This window comes from Loxodonta africana, chromosome 7, assembly GCF_030014295.1.
Source record: "Loxodonta africana isolate mLoxAfr1 chromosome 7, mLoxAfr1.hap2, whole genome shotgun sequence".
NCBI lineage: Eukaryota > Metazoa > Chordata > Mammalia > Proboscidea > Elephantidae > Loxodonta > Loxodonta africana.
In genome coordinates, this window is record NC_087348.1 from 78,821,633 (window position 1) to 78,834,019 (window position 12,387).

The 12,387-nt window shown below is 43.6% G+C and overlaps 1 protein-coding gene across 1 annotated transcript in view; it reads right to left on the reverse strand.

Moving 5' to 3' along the window:
- DNHD1 (dynein heavy chain domain 1) overlaps positions 1-12,387 on the reverse strand; it is an 80,734-nt gene that overhangs the window by 27,055 nt on the left and 41,292 nt on the right. The window contains 6 exon segments of the mRNA XM_010592266.3: positions 113-210; positions 497-622; positions 5,431-5,638; positions 6,235-6,329; positions 6,792-6,990; positions 7,094-7,221. Coding sequence (XP_010590568.2) covers positions 113-210; positions 497-622; positions 5,431-5,638; positions 6,235-6,329; positions 6,792-6,990; positions 7,094-7,221 — 854 coding nt within the window.

A 12,387-nucleotide genomic window follows, 5' to 3' on the forward strand; every position in this document is an offset into this window, starting at 1 on the left:
GTGGTGAGAGTGAGGATGAAAGTGAGGGCAGACATGAAGTAGTAGCTCCCCCCACACTCTGAGCCCTGATATTCAGTAGCCATTGTCCACCCCTTCTCACCCCTTCCCCTACCAGGTCAGAACTAGGAAGCTGGATCTTCATCTCATGCAGGACTTTATTCAGAAAAATCCACTTCTGCTGGAAAGTCACCCACACCTCCAGCAGAGCACCTGTGAGAGCAGCCAGAGGAATACTGAAGGGAGACACTAGGGTTCAAACTTCTGCAAGGGGTCCAGCCTGCTCCTGCTGTGACCACTTAGATGCCTCACCAGCTCAGCCAAACTACTCTGGCTCAGCAGAAAGATCTGTCCCCTCATTCCAAGAAGTAGCCATGAAGGAGGCCCTCACTCTACCTTTCAGATATTCCCCCACTCAACCTCCACCTCTCATCCCCTCCTTCTTGGGCCATTCTGCCTCTGATCCCACCCGTCAGCCTACCTAGAAGTCTGCACTCACCCAGGCCATGCATAATGTTCACCCACTCCAGGGCTATTTTATTCAAGTCTCCTGACTTTTGGATGGCCAGAATCTTGAATAATATCTGGAGACTCTCCTGGATGGAATTCTGCAGGCTGCTGTAGTCTGGGGAAGAGTGGGCTCCAGCTGAGCTGAGCTGGCAGTCAGATGAGGCAAGGACAAGGGTTGGGGTGAAAAAAGGAAGTGAGCAGTCATGGTGACCTGGAATCCCTTCTAGGGGAGCAGTGACAGAGACCCGGATACCCTTTCTATCTTTGAGGATCACATTGACCAATGCAGTAAAGTCAACCCTGCTTTGGAGTAGAGCGCTGACAACCCCACCACCACCATCATACGCAAGCGTGCACTGTGGGTAGACTCCAGGCCTGCTGATTTCCCAACTTAGATGCCATGAGTGAGGGGCTCTGCCCTTACATAAACCTACTTCCACGGAAGTTCTTTGAAGAACTTGAGCCTCCAGCCTAGGAAGAGGGCTCAGTGGTTCCAGGCACCGTACATCATTTTTCTATAGCAACAAAGCCCATTCTGAGATGAAAGGGATTCTGGTAACAAGGCTGAGAGGGAAATCTTCTTCCATAGTCTTAGCACTTAGCCCCCTGGTGCTGCTCAAAAATTTATCACATCCTGCCATGGGAGACTGGGGCTGGAAATGAAGTAGGGGCCCAACTAAGGTGAAAATGGGAAAATAGAGAGAGGAGATTGATTTAGACAGAAGCAGGATTCTCCAAATACCCCTATTGGGCAGAAAATGCTCAGTATCCTCCTCTCAGAGTGAAAGAACTTATACTCTACTCCCTAGAAAAAATAGTATTTCTCTGATCCCTCTCTCTATCCCCTTCACTTACTCCTCCCCAAGTTGAGAAAGCAAAAGGGACCATCTCTTGTGCTCTAAGGGGTGTGAGACAGGCCACAACCCTCCATGCAGCTACCCGAGAAAGTGTCTTCAAGTTTTCTCTGCATACCCAAACAAACCCAAAATTTTCGATTGATTTTGGGAAGGTTGTGAAGAGGTAGCGGGAATCTCACTTAGGCATAGATCCAAGCTGTGTCCATCAACACAGTATATCAAAAACACATGGTATTTTGGAAGTAATAACTCTGATAGCCATAGATCTGAAGCTGCTCTCTAGAACACCCACACATTTTTGGTCCTACCAGTTGAATTGTATGCTCACCAAGAGTTGGAGTGTGCTTGCAAACCTGTCTATGTGGGTTATATTATCATTGTAATTACTAAATTTAGTCTAGTATTATATTAATCACTGAAAAATGAATGGATGGGAAAAGAGTTGCTATTTCTAAGGAAACTATGGAAGGCTTCAGTAAAGGTGAATTAATAAAAATATGCTATTAAAGCTAGCGTGTTGTTGTTGCTGTCAGGTGTCGTCGAGTCAGTTCTGACTCATTGCGACCTTATAGGACAGAGTAGAACTGCCCCATAGGGTTTCCAAGGAGCAGCTGGTGGATTTAAACCGCCAACATTATTGTTAGCAGCCAAGCTCTTAACCACTATACCACCAGGGCTCCAAAGCAAGTGTTTTTGCTGTAGTTAGGCACCATCAAGTCAGTTCCGACTCATAGCAACCCTATGTACAACAGAAGAAAACACTATCCCATCCTGCGCCATCCTCACAATCCTTGTTATCTTTAAGCCCGTTGCTGCAGCCACTGTGTCAATCCATTTCATTGAGGGTTGTCCTATTTTTCGCTGACCTTCTACCTTACCAAGCATGATGTCCTTCTCCAGGGACTGATCCCTCCTGACAATATGACCAAAGTATGTGAGACGAAGTCTTGCCATCCTTCCTTCTAAGGATCATCCTGGCTGTACTTCTTGCAACACAGATTTGTTCGTCCTTTTGGCACTCCGTGGTATATTCAGTACTCTTCACCAACACCACAATCCAAAGGTGTCAATTCTTCAGTCTTTCTTATTCATTGTCCCGCTTTCACATGCATGAGGCAACTGAAAACACCACGGCTTGGGTAAGGAGCACCTTAGGCTTCAAGGTGACAATCTTTGCTTTTCAACACTTTAAAGAAGTCTTTCACAGCAGATTTGCCCAATGCAATGCGTTTTTTGATTTCTTGACTGCTGCTTCCATGGGTGTTGACTGTGGATCCAAGGAAATGAAATCTTTGACAACTTCAAACTTTTCCCCTTTTATCATGATGTTGCTTATTGGTCCAGTTGTGAGAAGTTTTGTCTTCTTTACGTTGAGGTGTAATCCACACTGAAGGCTGTGGCCTTTGATCTTCATCAGTAAGAGCTACGAGTCCTCTTTGCTTTCAGCAAGCAGGATTGTGTCATCTGCATAATGCAGGTTGTTAATGAATCTCTCTCAAACTCTGATGACCTGTTCTTCATATAGCCCGGCTTCTCGGATTATTTGCTCAGCATACAGGTTGAATAGGTATGGTGAAATGATACAACCCTGAGGCACTCCTTTCCTAACTTTAAACCACGCAGTATCCACTTGTTCTATTTGAACAACTGCTGCTTGGTCTATGTACAGGTTCCTCATGAGCACAATTAAGTTTTCTGGAATTCCCATTCTTCCCAATGTTATCCACAACCAATTTGTTATGATCCACACAGTTGAATGCCCTTAAAACAGTTGAATGCCCTTAAAACAGTTGAATGCCCTTACATAGTCAATAAAACACAGGTAAGCATCTTTCTGGTATTCTCTGCTTTCACCCAGGATCCATCTGACATCAGCAGTGATGTCTCTGGTTCCATGTCCTCTTCTGAATCCAGCTTGAATTCCTGTCAGTTCCCCCTCCATATACTACTGCAGCTGCTTTTGAAGGTCTTCAGCAAAATTTTGCTTGCATGCAATATTAATGATATTGTTCAATAGTTTCCACATTCAGTGGGATCACCTTTCTTGGGAATAGGCATAAACATAGATCTTTTCCTGTTGGTTGGCCAGGTAGTTGTCTTCCAAATTTCTTGGCATAGACAAGTGAGTTATTTCCAGCATGGCATACATTTGATGAAACATCCCCATTGGTATTCTGTCAATTCCTGGAGGCTGGGTTTTCGCCAATGCCTTCATTACAGCTTGGACTTCTTCGTTCAGTACCATTGGTTCCTGCTTATATGGTACCTCCTGAAATGGTTGCACATTGACCAATTCTTTTTGGTACAGTGACTCTGTGTATTCCTTCCATCTTCTTTTGATGCTTCCTGAGTGATTTAATATTTTCCCTATAGAATCCTTCAATATTGCAACTCAAGGCTTGCATTTTTTCTTCAGTTCTTTCAGCTTGAAAAATGTAGAGCATGTTCTTTCCTTTTGGTTTTCTATCTCCCGGTCTTTGCACATGTCATTATAATACTTTATTTTGTCTTCTCGAGCTGCCCTTTAAAATCTTCTGTTCAACTGTTTTATTTCTTCATTCCTTTCTTTCCCTTTAGCTACTCTGTGTTCAAGAGCAAGTTTCAGAGTGTCTTCTGACATCCATTTTGGTCTTTTCTTTCTTTCCTGTCTTTGTACTGACCTCTTTCTTTCTTCATGTATGGTGTCTTTCATGTCATTCCACAACTAAAGGTCTTTGCTCATTAGTGTTCAATGCATCAATTTTATTCTTGAGATGGTCTCTAAATTCAGGAGGGTTATACTCTGAGTTGTACTTTGGCTCTTGTTCACTTCTTCTAATTTTGTTCAGTTTCAACTTGAACTTGCATATGAGCAAGTGATGGTTTATTCCACAGCTGGCCCCTGGCCTTGTTCTGACTGATGATATTGAGTTTGTCCATCATCTCTTCCCACAGATGTAGTGGATTTGATTCCTGTGTGTTCCATCTGGCAAGGTTCACGTGTATAGTCACTGTTTATGTTGTTGAATAAAGGTATTTGCAATGAAGAAGTCATTGACAAGCCAATTTCAAAAGATCGGGAAATTATAATAAAAGTCTAAAAGATTTCAGGATTCAGGTAACTTTACAAATGTCTTCACGTTGCTGCTTAACTTTACAGAAATTGAAATTGGAAATAGGGGACAACGCATTAATCATTTGATTTATGCAAGACAGGCAGTAAGGAAATTCCAAGGACAAGGCCTTGACCTTATGTTAAAAGCAAATAAATGTACATTTATATGTTTTAAGTTAAAATAAACAATTTAAACCATGTATGCTTCATATTTTATGATTTCCCTATTTAACTAACTTTTGGGATCAACTGTCTGGATTTCAGTTGTGTTGGATAAGAGATTTTCTCCTCTACAGCAACTCCCCAACTATACCATCTTGGGTGCCTGTACATATGCTGTTCTCTGTGCCCAGCATGTCCTTCTCACTTTGTAAGTTTGGCAAACTCCTACTTTTTCTAGGCCAGCATGAGAGCCTCTGCCTAAGGGAAGACTTCTCTGACTCTCCCAGGTCCTTTAAAGCTGGACTGTTCTCTGAGACTTTACTGCCCTAAATAAAGTGTGCTAATTTATTAAGCACTTTTCTCTATACCCACTGCCTGTCTCTCACTGGACTGCAAACTCTTTAGGGACAGGGGTGCTGTCCGTAATCTTAAGGTCTCCTGTATTTGACACAGAGGAAGCAAGTGAGTTTGATGAAGAGAATGAATAAAGGAATGAATGAGTGAGTAGAGCATAAAATCAGATAGCAGGGTACAGTCTAGAGGATAGAGCATTGAAGGTGGAGAGAGATGATCATGAGGAATTTCTAAGTGTACCCACGAAGGGAAGAACTTCTGCTGAAAGAGCTGGCATTTGGGAGAGGAGGAGTCTCAAGGAGATTAAGACACTGTGTCAGAACAGTCTGATGTCTCAGGCTGTCAGGTTAGGATGGAGCCCTAGCTAGAAAAGCCAGATGTGGCAGTGATGGATGCAGGAGATGAAAGTGGCCCCCAGTAGGGGGCTTTTGCTGGGCCACCAGGGTTGGGTCTCACCTGAGAGGATGAAGGTGCCACTATCCTTGCTTACTACATCCCACTGGGGGCTGCGGAGCATCTGTCTCTTGGAGTGCTCTGAGGCTGGGGGCTCGTAGGGTACACGCAGGATAAAGTTGAGCAGGCGCAGTTGGCGTGCTTCCCAGGACCGCTGCAGCTGCCGTAGGGTGTCTTGGGCATGGACTCGTTCGTTTTCACACTGCCAGATCTGGAACAGCTGGGTCTCAGGCACTATGACTAAGTAATGGCTCAGGGGATATCATTGGAGCAGAGGCTTGGGGGTTGGGCCTGGGGCACGACTCAAAGACCAGGGCTTAGACAAGGTGAGCTCTTGAGGATGAAGGAAGAGTGAGACTGTCTGGTTTCAAAAATAGGCCATTAGTGGCATCTAACTGTTTTGACCCAGGGCTGCTGCCACAGCCTTGAAGCCTACCCTCTTGCAAAGCTCCAGCTGAGCAGCCAATACCTCCATCATCTCGTGGTGTTTTGAGACAGGGTAAGTGCTGGGGGAACACCCATCATCCTGTGTGCCCATAATTTTTGAGCTGCCACCCATTGCCCACCCCGAGGTGGGAAATGCTCTTGGTCACAGAGAGTCTGAAACCATGTATCAGATGCCCATCTAGAGACTTAAGGAGAATGTTCATACCCTCCAGGCAGGTCAGGAATCTCATCCCCGCCCTCCACATGCCAACATCCACTGCCCCCTTGTCTCAAGGGGCTGCTGAACCTTAACTGGCACCATTAGAGCTTAGCATACAGGTCCTGGGCTTGGACCACCCTACTTCCTCTTGTGGGCCCCACCTGGTTGATTCGATCTGCAAACTCCAGCAGTGGACAAGTAAGCAGCTGGCCCAGTGTTAGGAGGTCCAGATTATTGAGACTTCCCAGCCCTAAAGCTGGAGGTAAAGCAGACAATGTCAAAGCTCCATCCTGTATCTGCCAGAAGCCAGCCCATATCCCAGAGCCCAGTCCTACCCTAAGCCCAGGGCCCAGATCTGGGAGCCAGAATGCAGCCCCACCCCCAGCCCAGCTGAAACTCTGATTATAGATCTCGGAGCACAACATAGAGCCAGCATAAAGCCCAGAACCCAGAATCCTGAACCAACCTCAGAACCCAAAGCTAAGACCCCAGCCCAAAGCTCAGTCCAGGTCAGAGGAGAGGACCTCCACATGGTAGTGAAGGAGGTTAGAAATTTATGTCCCTGGGGGAAAAAGAGCTTTGGTACCTGGAGGAAGGCAGGGAGCTGACTAGGATGAGAAATGTTTCCAGCAGGAGCAGCAGAGAACTGAGTTATGACAAAGTTCTAACCTCTACCTTCTTCCCCATGCCTGTTCCCTCTGACACTAACCAAACACACCTCGCGTGAGGGCTTGGCAGTGGAGGTTCTGCAGCTGGAGGCTGCCCAGCTTGGTGAGCAACGGTAGGAAGCTGCGGAACTCCTCCAGCATGCGCATGCAGCGGTGCAGAACTGGGCTGTGCAGCCCCAGGGTTGTGCTCATCCGGGCTGCCTCTGTTAGCCAGCCATCTGTCTTCTCCAGGGCCACAGTCAGGCTGAACTGTAGGAAGAGGGATTCTCACTTCTCGCTGTGAGACCCTGCCCACTTCCACCCTTCAGGCCCTCTACTCCCAGGCAGGAGCTCCAGAGAAGGGTGTCAGTACCTTGGGAAAAGCCATGCACTTCCACTCGCTGATGTTTTCTGAGATGACGCGGTACAGGTGCCAGATATGCTGCTGTTGCACAATAGGACGGGTTCCACAGGCCGGCAAGGGCACAGGATTCTCATCCCCTATGGGATAGGCTGGCTGAAGCCTGGGGCTAGGTGGCAGGGCTTGATGGGGGGGTGGTAAGTTAAAAGTCCAAAATGACAGGAGGGAAGACCCAGGAAGTAGGAGAAGAGGGCCCAAAATGTTCAGTATAAAAATGGAGGTGGGGTCAATCCAAGGGGCAGTTATTCCAAAGAAAAAGTATTTAGAAAAATGTGAAGGCAATGATAGGGAAGCATTCATCTTCTATTAGTCTCCATCTCACTCCACTTCAGCTACATCAGACCCTCTACTGTTGCTCATACACACCAGGCATGCTCCCTCCTTCTAAGGGTCCTTGATGGGCAGGTCATTCTTTCTGGAACACTCTTCTCTCAATCACATGACTCAGTCACTCACCAAAGTCAAGTCTTTGCTCAAACATCAGCTTAATGAGGCTTATCCAGGCCACCCCATTAAAAAGTGCTATCTAATTTCCCTGGCATTTGACTCTTCTTACCCAGCTCTATTTTTTCTCTATACTATTTATTACTTCCTAACACACCACAAGGCCAAAGATGAAGAAATTGAAGATTTTTACCAACTTCTGCAGTCTAAAATTGATCAAACATGCAATCAAGATGCACTGATAATTACTGGCGATTAGAATGTGAAAGTTGGATACAAAGAAGGATTGGTAGTTGGAAAATATGGCCTTGGTGATAGAAAAGACACCAGAGATTGCATGATAGAATTTTGCAAGACCAAGGACTTCTTCATTGCAAATACCTTTTTTCAACAACATAAATGGTGAATATACACATGGACTTCACCAGGTGGAATATACAGGAATCAAATAGACTACATCTGTGAAAAGAGATGATGGAAAAGCTCAATATCATCAGTCAGAACAAGGCCAGGGGTCAAGCATGGAACAGACCATTAACTGCTCATTTGCAAGTTCAAGCTGAAGTTGAAGAAAATTAGAATATGTCCACGAGAGCCAAAGACGACCTTGAGCACATCCCATCTGAATTTAGAGACCATCTCAAGAATAGGTTTCATGCATTGAACTCTAATGACCAAAGACCAGACGAGTTGTGGAATGACATCAAGGACATCATGCATGAAGACAGCAAGAGATCATTAAAATTACAGGAAAGAAAGAAAAGACCAAAATGGATGTCAGAAGACACTCTGAAACTTGCTCTTGAATATCAAGTAGCTAAAGCAAAAGGAAGAAATGATGAAGTCAAAGAGCTGAACAGATTTCAAAGTGCAGCTTGAGAAGACATAGTAAAGTATAATAAAGAAATGTGCATTGTAAAAATGTCTGTTCTACCAAAAACCATCTATAGATACAATGCAATTCCAACCCAAATTCCAATGATATTTTTTAATGAGATGGAGAAACAAATCACCAACTTCATATGGAAGGGAAAGAGGCCCCAGATGAGCGAAGCACCACTGAAAAAGAAGAACAAAGTGGAGACCTCACTCTACCTGATTTTAGAACCTATTATACCGCTGCAGTAGTCAAAACAGCCTGGTACTGGTACAACGACAGATACATAGACCAGTGGAACAGCTGATATTTGACAAAAGCCTAAAGTCAGTTAAATGGGGAAAAGACAGTCTCTTTAACAAATGATGCTGGCATAACTGGATACCCATCTGCAAAAAAATGAAACAAGACCCATACCTGAAACCATGCACAAAAAGTAACTCAAAATGGATCAAAGACCTAAATATAAAATCTAAAATGATAAAGATCATGGAAGAAAAAATAGGGACAATGCTAGGAGCCCTAGTACGTGGCATAAACAGTATACAAAACATTACTAACAGTGCAGAAGAGAAACTAGATAACTGGGAGCTTGTAAAAATCAAACACTTATGCTCATCCAAAGACTTCACCAAAAGAGTAAAAAGATTACCTACAGGCAGGGAAAAAGTTTTTAGCTATGATAGTTCCGATCAGCATCTGATCTCTAAAATCTATATGATACTGTAAAAACTCAACTGCAAAAAGACAAATAACCCAATTAAAAATGGGCAAAGGATATGAACAGACACTTCACTAGAGAAGACATTCAGGTAGCTAACAGATACATGAAGAAATGCTCACTATCATTAGCCATTAGAGAAATGCAAATCGAAACTACAATGATATTCCATCTCACTCCAACAAGGCTGGCATTCATCCAAAAAACACAAAATAATAAATGTTGGAGAGGTTGTGGAGAGACTGGAACACTTATACACTGCTGGTGGGAATGTCAAATGCTACAACCACTTTGGAAATCGATTTGGCGCTTCCTTAAAAAGCTAGAAATAGAACTACCATATGACCCAGCAATCCCACTCCTTGGAATGTATCCTAGAGAAATAAGAGCCTTTACATGAACAAATACATGCACACCCATGTTTATTGCAGCACTGTTTACAACAGCAAAAAGATGGAAGCAACCAAGGTGTCCATCAACGGATGAATGGATAAATAAATTATGGTATATTCACACAATGGAATACCATGCAGCAATAAAGAACAATGATGAATCCGTGAAACATTCCACAACATGGAGGAATCTGGAAGGTATTATGCTGAGTGAAATTAGTCAGTTGCAAAAGGACAAATATTGTATAAGACCACTATTATTAGAACTTGAAAAATAGTTTAAACAGAGAAGAAAATATTTTTTGATGCTCACGAGAGCGGGGAGGGAAGAAGGGAGAGGGGTTTTCACTAATTAGATAGTAGATAAGAACTATTTTAGGTGAAAGGAAAGACAACACACAATACAGGAGAGGTCAGCACAACTGGACTAAACCAAAAGCAAAAAAGTTTCCTGCATAAACTGAACGCTTCGAAGGCCAGCGCAGCAGGGGCGGGGGTTTGGGGACCATGGTTTCAGGGGACATCTAAGTCAATTGGCATAATAAAACCTATTAAGAAAACATTCTGCATCCCTGTCTGGAGAGTGGCATCTGAGGTCTTAAATGCCAGCAAGCGGCCATCTAAGATGTATCAATTGGCCTCAACCCACCTGGAGCAAAGAAGAATGAAGAACACTAATGACACAAGGTAATTATGAGCCCAAGAGACAGAAAGGGCCACATAAGCCAGAGACTACATCAGCCTGAGACCAAAAGAACTAGATGGTGCCCATCTACAACCGATGACTGCCCTGACAGGGAACATAACAGAGAACCCCTGCGCGAGCACGAGAGTAGTGGGATGCAGACCTCAAATTCTCATAAAAAGACCAGACTTAACGGTCTGACTGAGACTAGAAGAACCCCGGAGGTCATGGTCCCGAGACCTTCTGTTAGCCCAAGACAGGAGCCATTCCCAAAGCCAACTCTTCGGACAGGAATTGGACTGAACTATGGAATAGAAAATGATACTGGTGAAGAGTGAGCTTCTTGGATCAAGCAGACACATGAGACTATGTGGGCAACTCCTGTCTGGAGAGGAGATGAGAGGCAGAAGGGGTCAGAAGCTGGCCGAATGGACACAAAAATACAGAGTGAAGGGAAGGAGTGTGCTGTCTCATCAGAGGGAGAGATACTAGGAATATATAGCAAGGTGTATATAAGTTTTTGTATGAGAGACTGACTTGGTTTGTAAGCTTTCACTTAAACCACAGTAAAAATTAAAAAAAAAAATGTGCAAAGACCTGGAGGTAGAAAACCAAAAGGTAAGAAAACGCATAGCATTTCTCAAGCTGAAAGAACTAAGAAAAAATTCAAACCTCGAGTTGCAATAATGAAGGATTCTATGGGGGAAACAGGAAGCAACAAAAGTAGATGGAAGGAATACACAGAATCACTGTACCAAAAAGAACTGGCCGACTTTCACCCATTTCAGGAGGCAGCATATGATCAAGAAGGAAGAGGCCCAAGCTGTACTGAAAGCAATGGCGAAAAACAAGTCTTCAGGAATTGATGGAATACCAACTGAGATGTTTCAATAAACAGATGCAGCACTGGAAGTGCTCACTTGTCTATATCAAGAAATCTGGAAGATAGCTATCTGGCCAATTGACTGGAATAGATCCATATTTGTATCCATTCCAAAGAAAAGTGATTCAACAGAATGTGGAAATTATCCAACCATGCCATTAATAGCACACACAAGTAAAATTTTGCTGAAAAATCATTCAACAGTGGCTGCAGCAGTGCATCAACAGGAAACTGCCAGAAATTCAAGCCAGATTCAGAAGAGTGCATGAAAGCAGGGATATCATTGCTGATGTCAGATAGATCCTGGGTGAAAGCAGAGAATACCAGACAGATGTTTACCTGTGTTTTATTGACTATGCAAAGGCATTCAACTGTGTGGATCATAACAAATTATGGATAACATTGAGAACAATGGGAATTCCAGAACACTTAATTGTGCTCATAAGGAACCTGTACTTAGACTAAGAGGCAGTTGTTCAAACAGAACAAGTGGATACTGCATGATTTAAAGTCAAGAAAGGTGTGTGTCAAGGTTGTATCCTTTCACCATATTTATTCAATCTGTATGCTAAGCACATAATCTGAGAAGCTGATCTATATGAAGAAGAACTGACCATCAAGGTCATTAACAAGCTGCCATCTGCAGATGACATAACCTTGCTTGCTGAAAGTGAGGAGGTTCTGAAGCACTTACCAATGAAGATCAAAGACCACAGCCTTCAGTATGGATTACACCTCAACATAAAGAAAATCAAAATCCTCACAACTGGACCAATAAGCAACATTATGATAAACGGAGAAAATACTGAAGTTGTCAAGGATTTCATTTTACTGGGACCCACAATCAACACCCATGAAAGCAGCAGTCAAGAAATCAAACGACTTATTGTATTGGGCAAATCTGCTGCTAAAGATCTCTTTAAAGTGTTCAAAAGAAAAGATGCCACTTTAAGGACTAAGGTTGCCCCTGACCCAAGCCATGGTGTTTTCAATTGCCTCATATGCATGTGAAAGCGGGACAATGAATAAGGAAAATCAAAGAAGAATCAATGTCTTTGAATTATGGTATTAATGAAGAATATCGAATATACCATGGACTGCCAAAAGAACGAACAAATCTGTCTTGGAAGAAGTTCAACCAGAATGCTCATCAGAAGCGAGGATGGTGAGACTTCACCTCAAATAATTTGGACAGGATATTAGGAGGGACCAGTCACTGGAGAAGGACATCATGCATGGTGGAG